At 35.8% G+C, this 22,100-nt stretch overlaps 1 protein-coding gene across 1 annotated transcript in view; it reads left to right on the top strand.

The window, feature by feature from the left end:
• The window catches only part of CDH13 (cadherin 13), a 481,427-nt gene that overhangs the window by 443,650 nt on the left and 15,677 nt on the right, over positions 1–22,100 (top strand). Inside the window, exons 11-13 of the mRNA XM_084294592.1 lie at positions 1,941–2,083; positions 14,538–14,771; positions 16,217–16,432. Of these exons, the coding sequence (XP_084150718.1) occupies positions 1,941–2,083; positions 14,538–14,771; positions 16,217–16,432 (593 nt within the window). The remainder of the gene's footprint in view (positions 1–1,940; positions 2,084–14,537; positions 14,772–16,216; positions 16,433–22,100) is intronic.

The raw sequence follows: 22,100 nt of genomic DNA, 5'->3' as shown, positions 1-22,100 counted from the left end.
GGTTATACAATTCAGTTTTTTATTTGCACAGCCATCAGTGCTTTGTAGAGCAATCAGGGAAGATAATACAATCCATTTTAAATTCTCATTACTTTAAAAGTGTTGAATCTTCTTAAATTGTTTCAGGGTTAATTGAGAATTCGCAGTTTTACAATAGACTACGAATTGTTTAGGCTGCCCTGATTCCATACTTTTGTGCATACCTTTGTTGCAAAGTTATAAAAACAACAATAAAAAAGAAACAAAGAAGTGAAATGAAATAATGATCTGCATTGTTACTATTCTAGCAATTTGTTTTTACAGAAGATAAAGCTTCTGGATTGATTAATATTTACATAGTTAAGTGGAAGAACATGTTGGGTTGATGGAAAGTCTTAGTGTTTGGTTCTTTTTCATATAACGTCTATGGGGACGATTTCTGCTCCTGGGGAAGACAGTGGAGAAACTCTGAGTGACTTCTGTGGGAGCCAACTGTTTTCAGTGTTTGTCTCTTTTTCTCATGAACTCCAAAAGGTTTGTTACAGTTTGTTACGCGGATTTAGTAACTCACCACCACTTATTTTTACCTTTTCAGAGCACACAAGAGACCAAATCATGCTTCTGAAGTAGGAATTCAATGAGACCATGTCTTTGTTGGCCTGCAAATTTTCCTTTCTTCTACCTATTGCCATTTTATTTCATTTTACCTACTTTATTTTTCCCCTTCTAACAATCTGTTAGTTTTGATTATTCTCTCGGGAGATACTTGCACTGATAAATTATTTTTCGCGGCATTATCACATAGGACACCTTTCACATGAAAGGTGTTGGCACCTTTCACATGAAAGGCTTGGCACCTACTCATTAAATAGTAACAGGTTTCATGTCAATTATTTACAATTTAAAATATCTGTAGATTTTATGTCTGTTCATGACCTATAACAATTCACTACAGAAAAAGGTTAAAAGGTTATTATAGTAAGTATTGACTATATGATTGGAGGTTTTGTTTAAAATAATAAACATTTAATTGGAGAGGGAATTCATGCCAGTTCATTCATCTCTGTGTTGTTATATGACTTAATATCTTTAACTCATTATAGAATCAGAACATTCCTACATTTATTACTTCAGTCTAATAGGGCAGTTCTTAGTGCATAAAGTTCACAATCTAAATATTTCCAGTAGTGGGGTCTAAATATTTGTGCTGATGACTGCAAACAAAGCACAGCAGTGAATTATGTTACAGGATCTGGGCAGACAGCATTTTCAAATCCTTGTTTGAACAACACACATGTGGTTGAATTGTTCCAAGACTCCGAGCATCTAAATGAAACCATTAGAAGCAGGTAACTTTGGATTACAAACTACAAATCAAATGTGTACAAATTAGGGGGTCTGCATGTAACCAGCTCTTGCGTTAGATCTAATGAATCAAACCTCTCTTTTTGATACTGTACACCACCATTTATAGCATCTTCAGTCCCGCCCGAGATAAATAATTTTAATAGAAAAATGAAAAACACTCAGGCAATAAAAAATAAAACTGCTAGTCCAGACAGAATTTTGAGTCTGGAAAAATACTGTGAGAGAATTTATAAAGTTTGTAAATACCCCTGTTGTTGCAGAAGTCCATTGAAAGTGTTTAGGTACTCTACGTATCACTCCAACCTGTAGGAAACAGGTCATATGTAATGTTTCAAATATTGATTTCTGTACGAAGCTTTGGGGCATCTGTACCCAAAAACATTGACTCAAACTTTTCTACCTTTCTCTTTCAAATGAGCCTAACAGTAATGATCCACCTCAAAGGAAGGCACAAGGTTTAAGTTGTATTTTTTAAGCCTTAAGAGATCTACCTCATAAAAGCCAGTGAGTGCAAAGGCATATTCTTTTGTAGTAATGTAATTAGTCTATGTCTAGATATATAATTTGTTAATGACTTTTATCTTTTTATATAGGTACTCAGTTTATAAGGATCCAGCAGGCTGGCTAGAAATTAACCCTACCAATGGTACCATTGGCACCACTGCTATCCTGGATCGGGAATCACCTTATGTTCAGGACAACATATACACTGCTCTCTTTCTGGCAATAGACAGTGGTGAGTAACTATTATGGATTGTATTCATTAAAGTATATGACTTTTTTTTTTTTTTTTTTTTTTTTTTCCCTGTTTGAAAGCTCATCTTCAAAATGTGCACATTAACAGTAAGCATATGATTCAGCACTTTGGTAAGCAGACACCTAACGGTATCAGAGGTCATTGTGGCAAAACAGAAAAAAAACTTTAAATTTAGAACCACTTTAAGGCTACGTCTCACACATATATTCCTGTGCTGAGATCTCAATATGAGATGGAAATAGTATATGAACAGTCTTGGAAAGTTATAAATAATCTTTTTCAGAGTTAATTTCTTCACAATATTTGCGTAGTTAGTAAGCCTCGGGCACCTAAATACCAATAACAACCCATCCCTGATATGCTGAATTCTATTCTATGAAATGACAGTGGCAATAAAAACATAAGTAAAAGCCCTTGTTAAAATGCAGTATTTTTTACATATTACATGGATTAAAGTTCCTTCTGTCAAATATAATCAAAATTAAAGTGTCTAGTGAAAACTCAGTAAGTGACTTCAGTGGCACAGAAAGAAAGAGAAAATCCTGAGCATTTCTGCAAATCTCTAGAGCTGATGGCACAAAATAAATAAAAGATTTGTCTGCAATATAACAGCTAATATGTTAACACTTTTTCACAGCTGCAGCTGGTTTAGTCCTGGTGATGAATTGTAAAATGTTCTTTTTAGGAGGGTAATTCTATATTTTTGTAGCCACATGACTCAGGGAACATTTGCAGGGCCTGACAGGAAAAAGAAAGTATTATCTTCAATATAAAAGAAAAAAAATCTGCTGACACGATGATTTACTTATCTATTCATATACGTATGACTAGAGCAGTGTGCTCAGGTGGCCAAGAAGGCCAACGACATCCTGGCTTGTATCAGGAACAGTGTGACCAGCAGGGCTAGGGAGGTGATCGTCCCCCTGTACTCAGCTCTGGTGAGGCCGCACCTCGAGTACTGTGTCCAGTTTTGGGCCCCTCGCTACAAGAAGGACATGGAGATGCTTGAGCGGGTCCAGAGAAGGGCGACGAAGCTGGTGAGGGGCCTGGAGAACAAGTCCTACGAGGAGCGGCTGAGGGAGCTGGGCTTGTTCAGCCTGGAGAAGAGGAGGCTCATGGGCGACCTTATCGCTCTTTATGGGTACCTCAAGGGAGGCTGTAGCGAGGTGGGGGTTGGCCTGTTCTCCCACGTGCCTGGTGACAGGACGAGGGGGAATGGGCTTAAGTTGAGCCAGGGGAGTTTTAGGTTAGATGTTAGGAAGAACTTCTTCACTGAAAGGGTTGTGAGGCATTGGAACAGGCTGCCCAGGGAAGTGGTGGAGTCACCATCCCTGGAAGTCTTCAAAAGACGTTTAGATGTAGAGCTTAGGGAAATGGTTTAGTGGGGACTGTTAGCGTTAGGTCAGAGGTTGGACTCGATGATCTTGAGGTCTCTTCCAACCTAGAAATTCTGTGATTCTGTATTTGTCTTAAGAAATTTTCATAGAAAAATGTAGCTCTAAACTTATTTCTGTTTTTACTTGCTATTGAATAAAGATCTTTTAAATGCATCTATAAAATGGGGTACACTGGGAAATGTCTTAGGATAAGAGTAAAAAGTCAGGATAATATTTTTTTGGCATTATCAGAAGGACAAATTTGCATCCTGTTTAAAGGTGGAGTCAAATATCCTCAAGAGAAAATGTGGAACAGAAAGTTGAATATTTCTTACTGTGGAAATTGGTCTGAATGAAAATGGATTTTCATAACTTTTTGGGTAGAACTTTATCGTGCTCTCAGGGCAGTAACACTCATTCATCCATTCCAAGCCAGGAGCCTTACTGCTAGGTGACCCCTTAAGTCCCAGAACGCTTCCCTGGAAACATTCAAACTCTGGAAAAACAAGAGGAGGGAAAGGTGTCTGTGCACTGAACAGCAGAAGAAGGGAAGGTATTTAACATGGGTTAGAGAGGAAGGAACCCTCTTCCATTGAGATACTGGGTCAGCATCTAATTCTAGCATCTGTTGTGTTTATTTGTAATTTGGTCGTCCTGTTAGCACAGGAGCTGATCTACTTGAACATTATTGACTTCTTTGAATGAAGTAATTAGAAACCACAAGTGTGTATTTAGTATGGGGATGCTAAGGTGTTAATAATGATCATTCAGAGTATTGTACTACTTCATTATATGTAGCTCAGACATATGTGGAAATAGCATTAAATAGCAGTGCTTAAATAGGTGGTATTAACCTTGTGGTCTGTATCAGCCCTGGATTAATTAACAAAGAACACATTAAACTTAGAAGCAGGTTGGTAACTGGAAAAATTGCTGTTGATTTGTCTAACTATGTAATAATGATATCTGGGGGAGCTGGTAGGAGCAAGAGCTGCTCTGGAGCTCCAGCCTCAATGGGCAAAGCCAGAGGAAGATGCTTGCACATCTTCCCAAGTTCAGTTTCTGACAGTACTGCCAGGAGTTTCAGCAGTGTTAATGTCAATTGATAGTATAAGGGATTGCAGACATGATGCTTACTGTGGAAACATCTGTGAGTTATGTGCTAATTTTTAACAATATTTGTATTCATAGCATATAGAGTTTATATAATTACAGAAGGGATCCGGTTGTCCCATCATATTTCATTTTTTTTATGAAATAAAAAAATGTTTTTAACATTTTTTGTCACATATGGTCATTGTTTTTAAAGTGACCATACCATTTGGGTGCTATTTTAGTTGAAGAAATGACAGCTGAAAACAAAATTTACAGTGATACTTTTTTCATACCATTTCACTGATGTCAACAGAGAATCTGTCACTGGATTCATCAGACACTAGCTTCTGGTTATTACACTTCAGTGCAGGGGACAAGTGCTGGGGCATTTTTCTTATTTGTAAAATGTTGAAGATTTCTGTCAGAAGTAAAACCAGGAGCTTCATGGTTGGTAGTTCTTTATATAAATCCATATATCTTTTTTTCAGTAAATCACAAAAGTATTCTTTACTGTCATTCAACTCTAAATTGAGTCATTTTACTGCAGTAAGTAATACGGTTGTTTACAAAATTATTTTTGAACTTGATGCTCTTTTTCAGCATTGTCTAATTAACTGAAATGTAGCTAAGTAAGTATGAACTACATTACTTCTGCTCTAAACATCTAAAGGTTCCTGTACCTTCAGAAACACAAGTGAAACAATGTGTAATAGCAAGTTTGATGGACACGGTATTAATTTTATAGATAATAAAGTTTGACCTTTCATTGAGGAAAATTTTACGTTAAAAAGGACTTTTTGGAATGAATATCCTAATTTGCTCTGTACTTTTGATTTCAGTAAAGGTCAAGGTAGTGTCTTTAGAATTTGAAAACTCTTTATTAAATACTTGTGTGGACATAGAGTCTCTGGTCTATTAAAGAAGAAATTAAATAATGGTAGGAAATATCATGAAGCAGTGTTAATACATTGAAGTGTCATGAACTGTGTTTAATCTGAGAATGAGCTCATAATGGGACAAAGTCATATTTATGCAAACTTAGAAAACATCAGAGGTTTCTTTCAATTAACGAAAGTGCCAACAATAGAGATCATTTTATTTATTGAATTCATTATTCTAATCAGTAAAAACAATGCAATATCACCACAATACAGTGCAATTACTGGGAGTGTATTTGTAAAACTAGTATAGATTAAATAAAGGCAAGAAGTCATTTCAATTTGAGAAATCTGCTTGCATCAGACCTTCCAGGAGATCTGCTGTGTAACCATGTTGTAAGGTCATCCTACACATGGTAGCACATTATGGAGTATATGGAGGACTCATAAAGCAGAATACATGTATGTCTCTATGTTTTTCTTATAAGGTCAGTCATGCTAAAAGACTCTGCAGGAAGGGTCCATTTTTCACCTACATTCTTAGAGTTTACGTTAGAATTTAGAAAACATAAGGCAGGAGAAAAACATTAGTATTATGGAGGGGAAGCTAAAAAATAATCTGGAAGATGTATGAAATCTAAAAGAAAAAAAAAAGCTAACTATGGTTTCTCCTTTTCTTTAAGAGAGAGGAAGCAATAACGATATATATTCAAACAGTCTTAAGTTAATGAACAATGTTATTGTAGTGAGGCACAATATCCTAGTTAATGTTCCCATTGTATAGTCTTTTCCATCTCTTTAGAAGAAAAAACTTGGTTACCTTTGTTTCCATAATACATGGAAAAACCACCTATGCTGTTCAGGTATGTAAGCTGCTGGTGAAAAATGCTGAAAAACCAATGCTCAGTCTTGCTGACTTGGCTTAAATACAGTTCTCTACTTCCCTCTTCTGATGCCACCTGGGCAGGGCACAAATAAGTTAGCAGTGTTCTCCCACTGAGACAGAAACTCTCAGCTATTGCCAGTGAGCCAGCTTCTGCCAGGTTCACGTTTTTAATAGATACAGCTTTCAATATACTAAATCGCAGTAAGCAGAGTTTCTTACAGCAATAACCCAGGAGTGAAAACCACCTTTTTCTTTTCTGAAAGTGTTTTGCTCCCTGTGTTCCATCACCATCCCCAGCTTTTGACATCTTAAGTGTTTGCATGGCAGCCATCCCTAGTATAGGCAGGATGTCCAACAGGACGGTTGAGCTGCAGGAAATCAGCTTCAGGAGCAGTAATCTCTATTTCATGGACTATACGTGAAACAATAAGTTATAAGAAGCCATAAGAAGTTATGTCTAGATTGGAGTGATTTCAGTGTTTGCCTCGAGTTGCACTGGTCATTATTTATTTATTGATTTATATTTAAAAAGGGAATTTGGGTTCCATGACCGTATCCAGTTTGCCATTCTAAGGAAAATGAGGAAGGATTCAGAGTCTAATTTTCACTTTTTTCCTTTTTTCTGGGTACTACATAAACTACTTTCAGGCATTCATTGTGCTCTTCTTGATACTCCTAATCGTTAAAAGGAAAAATTTTCATTCTGTAGTACAGGTAATGAACAGAAACAGACAACAGCTAGAAAAAAATGGAGTAACAAAGATGTGTAACAATTTGGAAACAGAATTTTTCCTTACATGTATCTAACCTGTCTTCTTGCTTCATATGTACGTAATTAAATTACCACAGATTGATTCCACCTAAAACATGCTATTTTTGAAGAAATCAGGCAATTAGTTGCCATGGCTACCCAATTAAGCCAGTTTTATACTCCTTATCTTAATTGCTGTATTAATTGAGAAGAGAAAATAAACTGAATACTCATCCTTTTCTTGCCATTTTAAATTTCAATAAAATATGAATCGCACACGAAATATTGTTTTAATTTGTCATCATGGACTCATGATTAGAAAAAGAAATTAGAATGCTGAAAACAGTATTTAAGACGGATGGCATATGTCAGTAGCAATTCAATATGCTGAAAGAGCTGTGCTCTTTTGAAATGTAATTACTCAAAAATAGGATCTGCATATATTATCTGAATGAATGAAGGATTGCAACTTTTAGCAATTATTTATTTTATAAATCAAAAAAATCAATATGCCAATGCATATTTTTAAAATAGGAAATTTCAGCTCATGGGAAATTTGGGACCTCTTTTATAGAAAATGTCAGCGTGTGGCATTTATAAGGCCAGTTTCTGAGTATGTCAGATTCTGAGCAGCACATCCATATCTTAGTATCTTCCCACTGTTGGTTCCATTTACTTTAGTTGAACCATTAATGGAGTTCAGCTTGAACACAAAAAGTATTGGAATATGCCTTTCTGAATGGGATTTATGCCTGCACAGAGAGTACCTGCTGCCAAATCACCAGGCATGCACACGTTTTCTGATTAGAAAAACAGCATATGGAGGAAAAAGAGAATTATGAGGGAGGAGACTCAGAAATTTCAGTTAAATTTTCATAGCAGTATTGTTATAAAGCATGAACCATTATTTCTCACAGTCTATATCTGAAATATAATCACTTAAAGAGAGAGCATGTTACATAGTCTAACCACATACTGCACAGTCTGAATGCATAGCTCCCTCCAACACTTCGGAAATTTCTACAATGTTCCTTTCATTCTTTGTTCTCCTCTTTTCTTGCCCTATTGAATACAACAAAACAGCTTCTCCTTCCCGTATACATGAAGATGAAAATAGAGAAACTGGTGAAAAAAAACACATCCAAGGAGAGATCGTAGGCAGTCCTACAATTTGTAGTTAGTTACATGGGAGTAAAATGAAGGAAATTCTGTAGACATCATTAGAGTTGTTCCAAATTGACCTTTGATATGACTATGATTCAAATATGGTTTATAGAAGTTTAAAGAGAGAAAGCTTTATTCATGATGGGTCAGAGGAAAGGTAATTGTGCCAGAAATTAGAAAACTCATATTCTCAAAGGCTTTTTTTCTGCTCAGATATGAAGAAAAATTGTTCTTACTGTAATTGCTCAAACAGTTAGTTCCACCTTCTCATTCTGTATCCATTTAACTGTTAGCCAACTAAGAAGTAGCATCTGGAAAAAATAAAAAAATAAAAAAAATTAGTCTTTGCGGGTTAAATAAATGATAGTGCAAGATTAAAAAATACTGCTAAATGGTAAACCATAAATAGCAAAATTGAAAATAAATAATTTCCATTCTATCAGCTTGAGAGAAAATCTGTATGGCAATGGATACCCTACAGATTTGGCAGAGGACAAACCACTTGCTCTAGGAATTAAATGGCCTTGTAATTTCTGCATCATGACATAGAAGGACATAAATAATATGTATTAATTTGATGGTTCTGGAAGCTTAATTAAGTAAGAAGAAAATAGTGCAGAAGTCTTTTTACCATTCATAATGAGCATGTAGAAAGGGACAGTTCATGCTCTATTCTTCCTAAAATACTGTTCTAGTTTCAAGCAGTACTATGGCTTAGATCTACATGTATGTAGCCACTGGATTCTTTAAAGCGGTTGATTTTTCTTCTTTGGAAATTTGATAAATACCACCAGATTCCCTGATCTCCAATGCTCTTCAAAAAGAAGGTATATTAATTTTAAATTAAATTCCTTTTTTTCCTAATAATTCTTAATTAAACATTGTTCTGTAAAAGCAGTTCTATAAATATTGTTTTGCTGTAAAGACCAAGATAGAAAACATTAATGTTTTATAAACAGAATAATTTATATATTTAGCTTTTGATGCCATTAGGTGAACTTTCCAAACTTAAGTAAAAACATGTATTCTTATGCCTTAACTCTTTATGTTTTGTGTCTTGGGATTTTGGTAGTTGATTATCAATCCTTTGTTTCTTAACCGCGCCACTAAACAAATTGTATTATGTACAAGTATAAACTGACTTTCATCTGATTTAGCAAAGGCTACCTTTCACATAGCATGTGGAAAATTATTTTTGTGTTTGATAATACTTATTTATCCCTTGTGCAACTTGTTCTGCTTTAGATCAAATCAAGTTTGGTGTCAAACGAGAAAAAAAGTCAAGCTCAAAGAGAAAATATTTCTTGAAGATTTTCATGTTGGTTTTCACAAATGAAATTCAGTTTAGCTGAAAAAATGTTGTTATATCCAATTTGTTTAGCTAATAATATCCTTTAAATCTACAAATTAAAAAATATATATATTTTAAAAACACACTTCTAGAAGATATATATCTCGGTTATTCCAAAGAGGGACTTTGGAATTAAAAAACAAAATAAAATTCAGAACTCAAAGCTTAATGAAGGATGGATAATATAGGTTTAATTATTTGATTTTAGAGGCCTGTTAACCGAAGAATATCATTTTAAGTAGCACTGTTCAAGTAATTGTTTTACCTGGATACATACTTAAGAACATTTCCACAGCTTTAAGAAATATGCTTTTTCATTTTCAAGAATAATCTAAATTCACCGTAATTTCAGATGTCCCAAACTGTTCATTTTCTAAGTTTTGAGTATGTTTTTGAATGCTTGTATAACGTATTCAGGGTCATTTAGGCTAATGGTGGCACTTGAAAATAGGAAAGCTGGAAGAAAAGGACTAAATCTTTCATGATTTTGTTTGTGTGTGTGTTTGTTTATGTTGCATTTAAACAACATTTCCATCTTGCAAATATTCTACTAATTTAGAACAATCATTCTATCTGGCTCCTGTAAGTACATGCCAGCAATTCAGTGTAAATGGATGTCTATGCTTAACCACTGCATGCCCAACCCTACTCTTAGAAGTGAATGTAGGGTCTAAACATGAAAACTGTTCCAACAGTGAAGTGCCTAATTAGTTTTTCCCAGTGTTATTGTTGTTGTTATTGCTCGGTTAATGGAGGAAAACACCATTGCATGTGAAAATGTCAGGCTGGCATGGCTCACATGCTGGTACAGCCAGTGGTATGTTTCCCAGGGCTTCCTTAGCATTGAGTGAAACAAATGTGTGAACTCAAAATGCTCTCATGAAAGTCACATATTGAGTTAACATCATATAAAAACAACTTTCATATAAATGATTTGATGCTACATAGCTATTAACATCTTCACTGACTACTTTAAAGCTTCTGTAGATATGTCTACATAAAGTGTGGTGAGACATTTGGACATGATTGTGGACTTACTCATGCAGCATGGAACCATCTATCAAACTTTTATGATACTAACTGTAGGATAGAAATGCAGGTGCAATGAAATAGGATGCTATGCAGGCAATCCTTAGTCACATGACATTTCCTTTGGATACCCCCAAAAATTAAGCCCTTGACTTTCCCTGACTTCTAAAGATGTTTGGTTTCTTACTGTGCTAGGCATATTTGAAAGTCTCACTTCCTGCGTGGTGTTTGCCAACTCTGTATTTCTGTTGTCATGTCAAGTAAATGAAAATAGTTGTTGTTGGAAGATACACTGATGAGGAATATCTTAATTCAGTTTCAAAACAGGTCAAATATCATCTTTAATTTCAGGAAGCATAGTTCAGCCATATTAGAAATCTGTATACAACAACATCACATCTCTGTAAGAAAATTAGAAAGGGGAACGTGAAATGTCTCTTCATGTCCATAAAAATGTTATGCTCAGATTAAATGCATCATCAGCCATTCAACCATATGATTGCTTGTTAGACATGCCATTTTATGCAAGTCTTGATACTTCAGAGAAATGTCATCTTAGTCCATGGCCATCGTTGTCCATAATTGGTATCTTTTAAGAATCTAACTACCTGATTCGCAGCCTCATTTGAGTAGTTAGATGTCTAAATGCCATCATTGTTCCTATGGGAACTTTCTGGACCAAAGCTTAACGCTAGTTTTCAAATTTCTTGGCCAGGTTTTTCTATAGAGGGCTCATATCTTAAGACATTATATTAATAATTCTGATATGATTCTGCCTAGCTTTTCATTAAAATACAACTAAATAAAAGTATACATATTATATTTTTCTATAATATTTCTTTTGATACTGTTCTTTAAAGTAAAGGTAGCAACACAGTCATTTATGCTGATAGCACTAAAATTAAATTTAACGTCTAGATCTTCTAGTAACAGTTCTTTGCATTACAGAGTCTGATCCACAGACAATAGATCCCATCATATTCTATGGTGGTATCTAACTCATGAAATAGAACTACTTTTTTTAGTCTATTTTTTGCTCATTGCATCTTACAACAGCAGTAGCTATTGCCGAACTGAAGACTGCTATCAGAAGCTTTTTGTGTGGTCTAATGCTAGGATATGAAGACATTAACAGTCCTAATGCAATTCAGATAATGTATCATAGATTTCCAATTGCAGCATGATCTAAGACAAATCTGTACATTTTTAGTGTTCCCAACCACATTTTCAGTCTCACAGACCTTAACTAACTTGGAAGACCTTACCTGCATTACAGTCTCATTGAAGATTACTCATTAAGGTTCTCAGTTTTGACCTAGATTATTAAAATCAGGATTCAATACCAAGCTCTGATTTTCTTTCAGTATCCAAACTAGCCATCCTTCAGTCTGTTTAGCAGCTTTTACATATGTGAGTAATGAGTAACACGATGAGATTTCATTCATATGCTATAGTATGTTCACTGCTATGCCACTTATGGGAGCCTTAGGAGGAATGTGAAATTTTCTCTGTCCCAAATGATTCTAAGTACCTGCAGGTTCAAAGAATTCAGCCTCAGTAGGAATAGCCAGTTCAGTGGCAAAAATGGGAGCTGAGCTCTTTTGAAAAGGTGCTTCCAAGGGTTATCAGACTGAGCCCTTGGTTTAAGCCTTAATTATCCTTTCAGCTAAAGTTTTACAATAAAAATTAGAAGTTTTATTTCAGAATTTAAATATGCTAAGGAACTCTTTCATTTCAAAACTAGAGCTGTCTAGAGATCATGGGATTTTTTGAGTGTTTCTTATTTCAAAGGCATATTACTGTCAAATTTATAAAAGTCATATATTCCCAATGGATATGTTGTGACCATTTTTCCTTGATTCACTTTTTGTTGCATTTTTTATGACATGCATGTTAACAAGCATCAGTTTATGACCTTGACATTAGCTTATTTTTTCTTTAGGAAGACTTTATAAATCACTGAAAGATTTTGTTTGAATCATTAGAAATAAAACAACCAGAGAATAAGTCATTGAAATGGACAGAAGCAATTTCCTTTCTCCTTATTTGTGCGTAATAGTTGACTGGCCCATAAGCCATATAAAGATAGTGAAACATTAACATAGCAGAAAAAAATGCAGCCATATCTGCATTTGACAAAATAACAGTACATTCATAATGCTGTTGGCTTCTTAATTTCAAAAGGCAGATTTTAATATTACTGACTTCAGAGAAAGATAAGAAGGGCAGTGCATATGACATTATCAGTCCAGTGTGGAAATAATGCATTCAAAATTAAAGACAGCAGTTTAATTAAGTGCATGAAAGGCTGGCTTTTATGATCATATTTCAAATACTCGAATGTCTTTTCATCCATTCTGCTGTATGACTTTACTTAATAATATATCAAGAACAAAAAATGTATTGGAGTCTTTCTGCAAATTCAATTAGTCCAATAAAAAGTGAAAAATAATTTCTTTTTCATTAAAAAGAACTCAACCCTAAACCTCCTGATGACAAAGTGAGAGATGGGGGGGAGCTAAGGAACTATGAAAATTCTGCCTTTGTTATGCATTTATGTGTGCATGAAACAGATGAAGTGTCACCATTAGTAACATTTGTTATTTGAAAGGACTAATTGCATTCTGTTACAGTTAGGAGTTTATCAGATCCAGACCACAGAGTATTTACTTCTCCCTTGCTATGCACTCACAGTGCAGCAGTAATTCCATAGTTTGGTGGGCTGCTAAAGTGTACCTCTTTCAATGATAAACTCAAAACCACTGTCACATGTTGCAGTACTGCTTTACAGGTTAAGAACAATCTCTTGAATCCTTTCGACCTGCTGAGGGGTTTATAGGTAAGGGAAGTGCAGAGATTACAGATCTTGAATAGTAAACCAGTAAAATGAGCAACACAAACAACTCTTCAGTAAGTTCCGCATTTAAAGTGGGAAATTAGCAAGTATGGTATATAATGAAGGAAAAAATGTCCTTTTGGAAAACTTTTAGATCAGTCCAAATGGGATAGCAAAGGGATCTGTAATACGATTTTGATATTTAGACCAAAATCAGTAGGTTACTGGCTCAACCATGGCACACATCTGTAGTGACTGAAAGTTATTACTTGTCAGCTCCTCTCTGACCTCTGTGAAATGAGGTGCTTGGATCAGTCTGGCTCCCAGCGGGCAGATGTCTCCATTACAAACACTTCCAGTGCCATGGCTGGTTTGTCAGTCACAGCCTCAGTGTAAAGGCTTGTCCTGGTACCATGGTGAATAAACACCATTCTCACCTCTGAAACTGGATCTTTCAGGTCAGGGCTGAGACAGGCTGGCAAATAATTCGAGAAAGCTTGAAACTCCACTGCTAGCACAGGATGGCTCTGGGAAAATAAAAGATCTCATTTTCTAGCGTTGCAGGCTGGCAGGTTTTACTTCACAACATAAGTAAACGTTGGGCCTAAGGGCTGTTGAGGAATGATCTGCTCCTAGTCTGTTTATGGGTCCCAACCATACAAATTGATTCTCTTCTGCTGTCATTTTTCCTCCTATTTGTCTTGTTATTGGTTCTTTTAATACCACACTGTCTATGTAGGGGATGTTTCCCACTATCATTCTCTCAGTATGTGTCCATGAACAGCTTCTGTTCCAGATACCTATTCATGTCCTAATCTCATTTTGACTTCAAAATATTATTCTTCCAGAGGTTTCCTTAGAATAATTGTCCATACTGTAGAGAAACAGATAGGGTGCATTTTGAAAATATAGCAACAATTTACAATAGTGACTCTTCCATATCTTGAAACAGTAGTTTTCATGTAAAAGAAGGAAGACATATAAAAATTATTTTCCTTGGCAAGCAGAGTAAGAGAAATGTTTATGAAGTACGATTTAATAAACACTTGTGTTCTTTCTTCACTTAGGTAACCCTCCTGCTACAGGTACAGGAACTTTACACATCACCTTGGAGGATGTCAATGACAATGTCCCATCCCTTTATCCAACACTGGCAAAAGTCTGTGATGATGCAAAAGATCTCAGAGTAGTAGTACTAGGAGCATCAGACAAAGACCTTCATCCCAACACAGATCCATTTAAATTTGAACTGAGTAAGCAATCCGGCCCAGAAAAATTGTGGAGAATCAGCAAGATTAACAGTAAGTTTATTTATTTATGTATTTATTTATTTATTTATTTTTCTTATGCATTTAGTCCTCTTGCCTCTAACTCAAAGTATAATCACCTCGAGGCTGTTCATTATGTGAATTCAACAGCAGCAGTGCATGGAAGTCCTGCAGGATGAATCCATTACTGCTGCTGTCCAGTGTTTTTTTCTAGGACCAGCTGCCTGGTGGGAAATACTAATAGTTTGTCTGCATTTTGTCTGACACAAGATTTTTTCTCCTCTTAATACATCATCCAAACTTTTCTCTTTTAGTATTGCTTTAAAGAATGTCTACTGATGACCTATAATTTTGTAAAGGTTACCATATTTTTTTTTTCCATGGAATTTGTTTGCAAGGGATGCACAAAGCTTTGCTATAGGACAGCATGGATCTTTTGCATGGGCTTTAGCAGTACAACTGAAAAACTTGCTGATTTCATGTATTTGAACTTTAGAATTCACAAATACAATACCCAAATGTACTGGACATATATATATATTATCATCAGTAAGAGCATTTTAGAATTGTGAGGACCAGAACTGGACACAGTACATCATGAGTGGCCTGACACTGAGTGGGATGATCACATCCCTATCCCTGCTAGTGATGAGCCTACTGATGCAGCCAAGGATCCACTTTGTCTCAATTGTTGCAGTGGCACACTGCTTACGTTAAGCTCGATGTCCCCCATGTCTCTTTCAGCAAGGCTGTTCTCTGGACTTTTAGCAACTCATTTCATATTCTGCTTAGAAAGGACTAAAAATGTCTGTGCCTGCCTGAAGGTTATCATGGACAGTGTGAAGGAGTCATTTTCTTTGCTGTTTCCCTGTTTGCCAGTGATGAAACCACCCTGTGCTAAACCTCCTAAAAGAGCACACCTGGCTACTAAGAGCTGTTAAGTCTCACTGTTGCTTAGATGAAGCAGAACTGTGGATCTGAAGGGGCATTATTTCCCTTCACTGCTGCCTTAGTGAAATTGTGGAAGCAGTTAAGCAGTTTCACCTGTGCTTCCTTGCAAGAAGGGAATTTTCCTTTGGCAAATAGATAAGTTCTTCCCTCTCGTGTTGCTTTGGGGATGACATGCCTTAGCATTTCATTACTATATTCATTTCCACAGTAAACTCTGCCAATAATTTGAAGACCAAATAATATATTTAAACAAAAGGGACTCTTGAAAGTCTTTCTTTTGATGGGGTTTGGAATATGTTTGCAATTAGCTGTAAGCCCCTGAAAGAATTTCTGTAACTGCCTCTTCTTTATGTAAGAAGTACAATTCTCTTCAATTCAGTTCAATTCTCTAATCTTTTTCTTAGAGTGCTCTCATTTTCTTCTTAATTTCCAGGAGTAAATGTGACATATCTGATACTGTTTACAGATTCCTCTTCTTACCCAAGTGACTACTATTTGGCTAATTCTTACCTCCTGATCATTTTCAGATACTCATGCCCAGGTCGTCCTGCTTCAAAACCTGAAAAAGGCTAATTACAACATCCCAATCTCAGTGACAGATTCTGGAAAACCACCTCTGACTAACAACACAGAACTGAAATTACAAGTGTGTTCCTGCAAGAAATCCAGAATGGACTGCAGTGCAACTGATTCCCTTCATATCAGCATGACCCTGATCCTTCTTTCACTCTTCAGTTTATTTTGTAAGTCTTTTCTTTAACTGTAAGTAATGAAGTGTTATTTAGCTGCTTATCTGTGCACTCTATAAGAAAACTTACCAAGGGAGAAGTTAAATTCATACATTGATAGCATAATGCAGTAACTTTATTTTTTCCCTGAGGAAGTAGCTACATAAAAGTAGGAGGGGAGGGCTTTTTCACTCTCACAAAGTAGCAAAAAATGCCTGGTTGTCAAATTAAGAAATAGAAGCAATAATTCTAAGAATCAAAGAGAATTAAAGCTAGCATATGATAAACTAAGAAGTACCAGCTGTAGTAACAGATTTGTGAGACACTTTCTTTCATCTCTCCCCACTTGAATTCAATTCAAAATCAGAAACAGGAGATTAAAGGTGTTCTTGTAACAATAGCTATTCTGGGTCACCATGAAAATGAGTACTGCCTGCTTCGATCTATTCCTCTGTATGAAGTGCACAAGCAACTGGAACATAAGGAACTTACTCAAGATTCTGGCCTTAGAGACAGACAAAATTGATAATCAGAATTGCACATCTGGGTTGGGGGAGAGAGAGAACTGATGCATACAGAGGACGCTTCTGCTGCTTCTGAGAAAGCTTTCTAAAAGTCTTATGAAATTCCTAATCTGAATTAGAAGGTGATTAAAAATAAAAAATCATAATAAAAAAAAAAAAGGAAATCCCAGAATAACTGCAGAGTAGAAATTCAAAGCTACAGAATTTTGACGTCTAACCTAGATATGTACCTGTGACGGTTTTCAGCAATTTTTTGATGTCTGTTAAAAAGGAATTGCTGTATCCCCTATTGTAGCAAACTATTATTCAAGGATTATTACCATCATCTTATGTTAGCAGAATGCATTGCATGGTGAAATACTACCTGAGCCATAGTAAGAGGCCATATATTCTTGATGAGGTACAGCCTACCATGAGGCAGAGGTAGAGGTCAAGGCAGATATAGTTTACACATCTGAGGCTTGGTGTATGCTTGATAACACACAGTGTCAATTTTGTTTTCTTATAACATATTACTTTTATCCCAAAAGGTTAGCATGAAGGTCATTGTGAGAGAATTAGAAGTAGCTGATGTTTGTGATGCTCTTTGAAGATGAAAAAGACTATATAAATGCTAAGTGCAAATTCCTGTTCTTTGTTCCAATCAGTGACATCTGAAGTATCTCCATTGGCTTTGCTTCAGTTGTTCTGAGTTTAGTCGACTGGAAACAAATGCAGACTTCAGCTGTTAGAAGTAATATGTTAGAAATATGTGACAGTACATGACACCATTGCATCATTGATATAAATATGCAGCCCATTGATTCAAATATATTCTTGTTACCACTTCATAAATGTTGCTGGGGCTACACTAAGCATGACTTTCACCACTGGGCTAACATTTTTAGATACGATTTGTGCTTGAACTTTATTTGCATTATTGAATCTGCTTAGAATATATTCGGGTGGAGAAAAGCATTTGCATTTGAAAGTATTCATGTTGACGTTTTCTAGCCCCCAAAGAGGTCTGATCACTTTCCTTAGATTGAGTTATAAAAAGCAGTTCTAGGTGTTGGAAAATGCTTCTTGAGTTGATCTTCTGACTACAGATCTTCCCCAGCTGAACTGTGGGCGGAATATAGGCCCCTGGCATCTGAGCACTGTGTGGTGCTCGGAATGACACAGGGATTCCCTGTCCTACTGTAAAAGATTAAGTAGCACTGAATAGTCTTAACAACGTGAAAAAATAAGACATGCCTCAAGCCTTTCTAGGCAAGTCTTATATTCCTTCAGAGTGCTGTAATAGTAAGTATTGAGAAAGAGAACTGTAATCTTAAGCAACGAGTGGAGTAAGAATGTGCACGTAATCTGCCAGCAGTTTATTCAGTGTTACTTACTGGTACCAGTCTGTTCTCTGAGCAATAAAACCGAAACAAAGGGACACTGCAGGTGAGTTGAAGGGATGGTGAAGGATCTCCTCCTTGAGACTAAGGATGTTTGTACACAGTTGTTGTAAGTGATAGCATGAATTCTCTAGCTAGGTTTCAGCATAGCCAGATGTAGTCTTCAGCACAGGACTGTATTGTTTTTCTTTGCCAACATTTGCTACCATTTAGTTGTGTATTTCAGTTTCACCCAGTCATGCAGAGGGAGGGTAGTACTCCGTGTCTGGTACAGTTATCTATTCATGTTTGTGCAAAGCCAGCAAGCATAACAAACATTTTCCTTAGGTGCAGACGGAGACAGAGAGATGTGAAAGAATGGGGCCACGAGACAGTTTAAATAATGTGGTTCTGTATCTGAACTTCTATAAAATCATAGAATGTGCTGGTATCATTGCATTCCCAATTCATTTCTACACACAGTTCGTTTATAGCTGCGATTAGTTCCATTGCAATGTTTTGTCTAGTCCAAATATTTATCAGAGTAATCAAAGATTACGATGCCATATAAACAAAGAGAACTTTAGTGCTTATTGAACAGATGAAATATCCCATTTCTAGTGGCAAGTTATGGGTTTAATTTTTGCAAAAGCCCTTACGAGGCTCACTTTGCTCCCAGTATTTATGTTTTATGAGGCTCTTGTTCCTAGGAGGTAAATCCTTCAGTCAAATGAACTTTGTTATTCATGCCAAAGTATTTCTTTTTGTATTTGACATCTGGTGTGAGGATAGATAGCCCTGTGAAAGAGCTGTTCATGGTAAAAATGCCCTGCATGAATTTCCTCCCTTTACAAAACATCTTGGTATTATCATTTAAATGGTACAATTATTATCTATACTTAGAATATGTGCCTCTTTTGTAAGTCATGGAAGAAGTCATATGTGGCAGATTTCTGAAGTAACTCAGCATAGAACTGAAGAGCCTGATTAAAACTGTAATGCATGCAAAAAGCAGCAGTCTCACCTATTCTGTAGCTGCCTGCTGTGTTCAGGATATTGAGAGATAATGGTATACAGACTAGAGAGTTGCCCAGATATACTTATAACAATAGAAATTTTAGGAGTTCTTGTCAATCAGAAGTAAGAAATGTGAGATAATGAAGTATATGGGCAGACTGCAGCTTTTCCACAACAAAACAATAAACTGTTTGGTGGAATTAAAAGATGCTGAATGAACAGTTGATTTCTAGGTCCTACTGCAGCCAACATAGAACCAATTTGTTCAGATATAACTTAGACTTTAGTAATTCAGATTGAGGAAGAAGAAGATATCAAAAACTAGATCTGGGTTCCTAGTCAGGGAGCAGGACTACAAAAATCATACTTGAGGAAGGGAAAAGCAGGAGAAAAAATGTATGTTATGGGGCATGACTGGTGCTGAGCCTGAGATTGCCCATGTTGTTCCTTACTGCTCACTCATTTCCTCATATTTTCAACTGACACAGGTAAATTATCTCTGTTCGGATTGAACGTAACCAAAGTGAGGGGCTCAACAACACTAGAGGTACAGACGGTACCTCCGGAAGGCTCCCAAACATTTTCAACAAGAGAATATCTACAAACTTCCTAATGATGAGAGGGAGAGAAAACAGGCCCCTTACTGCAACCTACAAAGTGGTAGCTGACATTTAATTTAGGTTTGAATGAAACATACCTAAAAGGGAGAATAGCAGTCCCTGCAAATTTTGCTTAATTCTCATCAATTTAAAAACAAATGACTGTTAAGTGTACTTTTTACATTTAACAGCAATCTCATCACAAGATATATTGAGGTTGGTAAAGTTGTTCTTTTTCTACACTGGGAGTGATGTGTCAGAGAAAGTTTCTGTGAAAAATTCGGTTAGAACAAGTCAAAGACATAGATTAAAGAACTTTTAGGATTTGAGTTACGCACAAGTGATGAGGAAAACATGACAAGTTAAAAAGGTAAAATATCAAAAACAAATCTGTGTATATTGTCATAATGAGCTCAGCAACAAAAACCCTATGGAAATCTGCAAAAGAACTACTCTAGCTGGCAGGATTAGGCTTTATATCAATGACAAAATATTTATATTATTATTTAAGGGACTGTTTTAATTCTGGAATTTTAATTTGACAATAATTATTTCACTTAATTGGCTAATCATAGAATGATAATTGCATTTCATATTTCCTTTCATATTTTACAAACATAAAAGATGAAGTTAGATTCAAATTCATTGAAACAAGGTACTGAAATAAGATTCAAAAACACAGCAGTCATGTCTTGAACAAGGAGACTTTGGAGCATTCATTAGTAGGTCAGTCACACCAGAAATAATATTTTACTTAGTCTATTTTTTTTTTCTCACATGGAAATTTAAACACTTCATGTTAAAAAAAAAAAAAAGCAAAAAAAAACCGACATCAGTAGTTGACAGTCAACTAAGATAAGGTTGTTTTTTTTTTGTGTGTGTGTATGTGGTTTTTGTTTGGTTTGGTTTGTGGTTGTTTTTTTTTGTCGTTGTTAACCTGGCCAATTGACTTGAACCTACTAAGCAAAATATTTACTATGAACAGAAAGTAAGGTGAGAGGCTGGAGGGGAAATAGTGCTATGAAGACTTTAAAGGAGCTGGAAGTCTCTACATTGGAATTAATTTGTTAAACTGAGAATGGAAGGCCTCAGGTGTGTTGAAAAACAGAGACTTGGACAGATGTCAGTACTGTGATTGCAAAGAAGCCTTAAAGACAATCTTGAATTTAACTTCTATTAATTACATTCACTTTTCCAATTTTAATGCCCCTCCTCCCCTACCATAATATTTTTCTGGTTTGAGGCATGCAGCTACAGTATCAATAGACAATGTTTTATTTTTTTTCCTCGTAAATTACATGTTTGGTATTAAACCATTAGAAACATTTAAATGGTATTAGCTGACAGATTTGAATTGTCCTGAACATGGACAGGCAGATTTAAAGTGTTATTGTTCACTCAGTTCATTTTCCAAAGCAATGGAACCATCTGTGTTTCTAGTACATCCTGTGTTATTTATGCAGGAACATCAAATGTCTGAAGACTGAAGCAATACATACTTGAATGGCATGAGATTAAGACAGATCACAGAAAGTTTCAAATGGAAAAGACCTTTAAGGTCATTGCTCTTTCTGTTCACAAGTGCAGTTTGGTTACCCACAGATTCAGTTTTCAGTCTTTACTGTGAATGGCTTGGCTGAGTCTTAGACAATTGTGTAATTAAGTTTTTCAGGGCTCAACTAGTATTTATTTTTGTAGTATTTTTGTTCCCTTCCACCCCCCCACCCCTCCCAAAAAAAAAAAAAATCCTGTTCTAAAGAGGAAGCTTCAGAGGAGCTTGTTACAAAAGGTGACTTTGCTAAGAACAATATATACCTGTAAATTTATTTATGTTTATCCTGAACCTTTTAGGTTGCTTTAGCATATTTTAATCTTCTTTAGCATTTTTCTATGTTTCAGAGCAGTGATAATTAAAACAAAACAAAAATTTAACTAGTACAACTAGGAAATTTTGCTGAAGAAACTTTCCCATTTCTGAGAAGCAAAATATTCTTATATTGGCCAGAATTTCAAAAACCGGGGAGAGTTTTGCTGTGAAAGTTATTTGTTTGCACAAGTCTAATTAAAGTTCTTTTCTTCCATTAGAGTACATACCGTGTGGGTATATAACCTGGTACCTAAATGACGATACCCAAGTAACTGAAAATACTGACAATCAGTGAGTTCCAGAGGTATAAATCTC

The sequence above is a fragment of the Netta rufina genome, assembly GCF_964035555.1.
Source record: "Netta rufina genome assembly, chromosome: 13".
NCBI classification, from domain to species: Eukaryota; Metazoa; Chordata; class Aves; order Anseriformes; family Anatidae; genus Netta; species Netta rufina.
The sequence above is the reverse complement of the archived record's forward strand: the minus strand, read 5'-3'. Positions and strand labels throughout refer to the sequence as shown.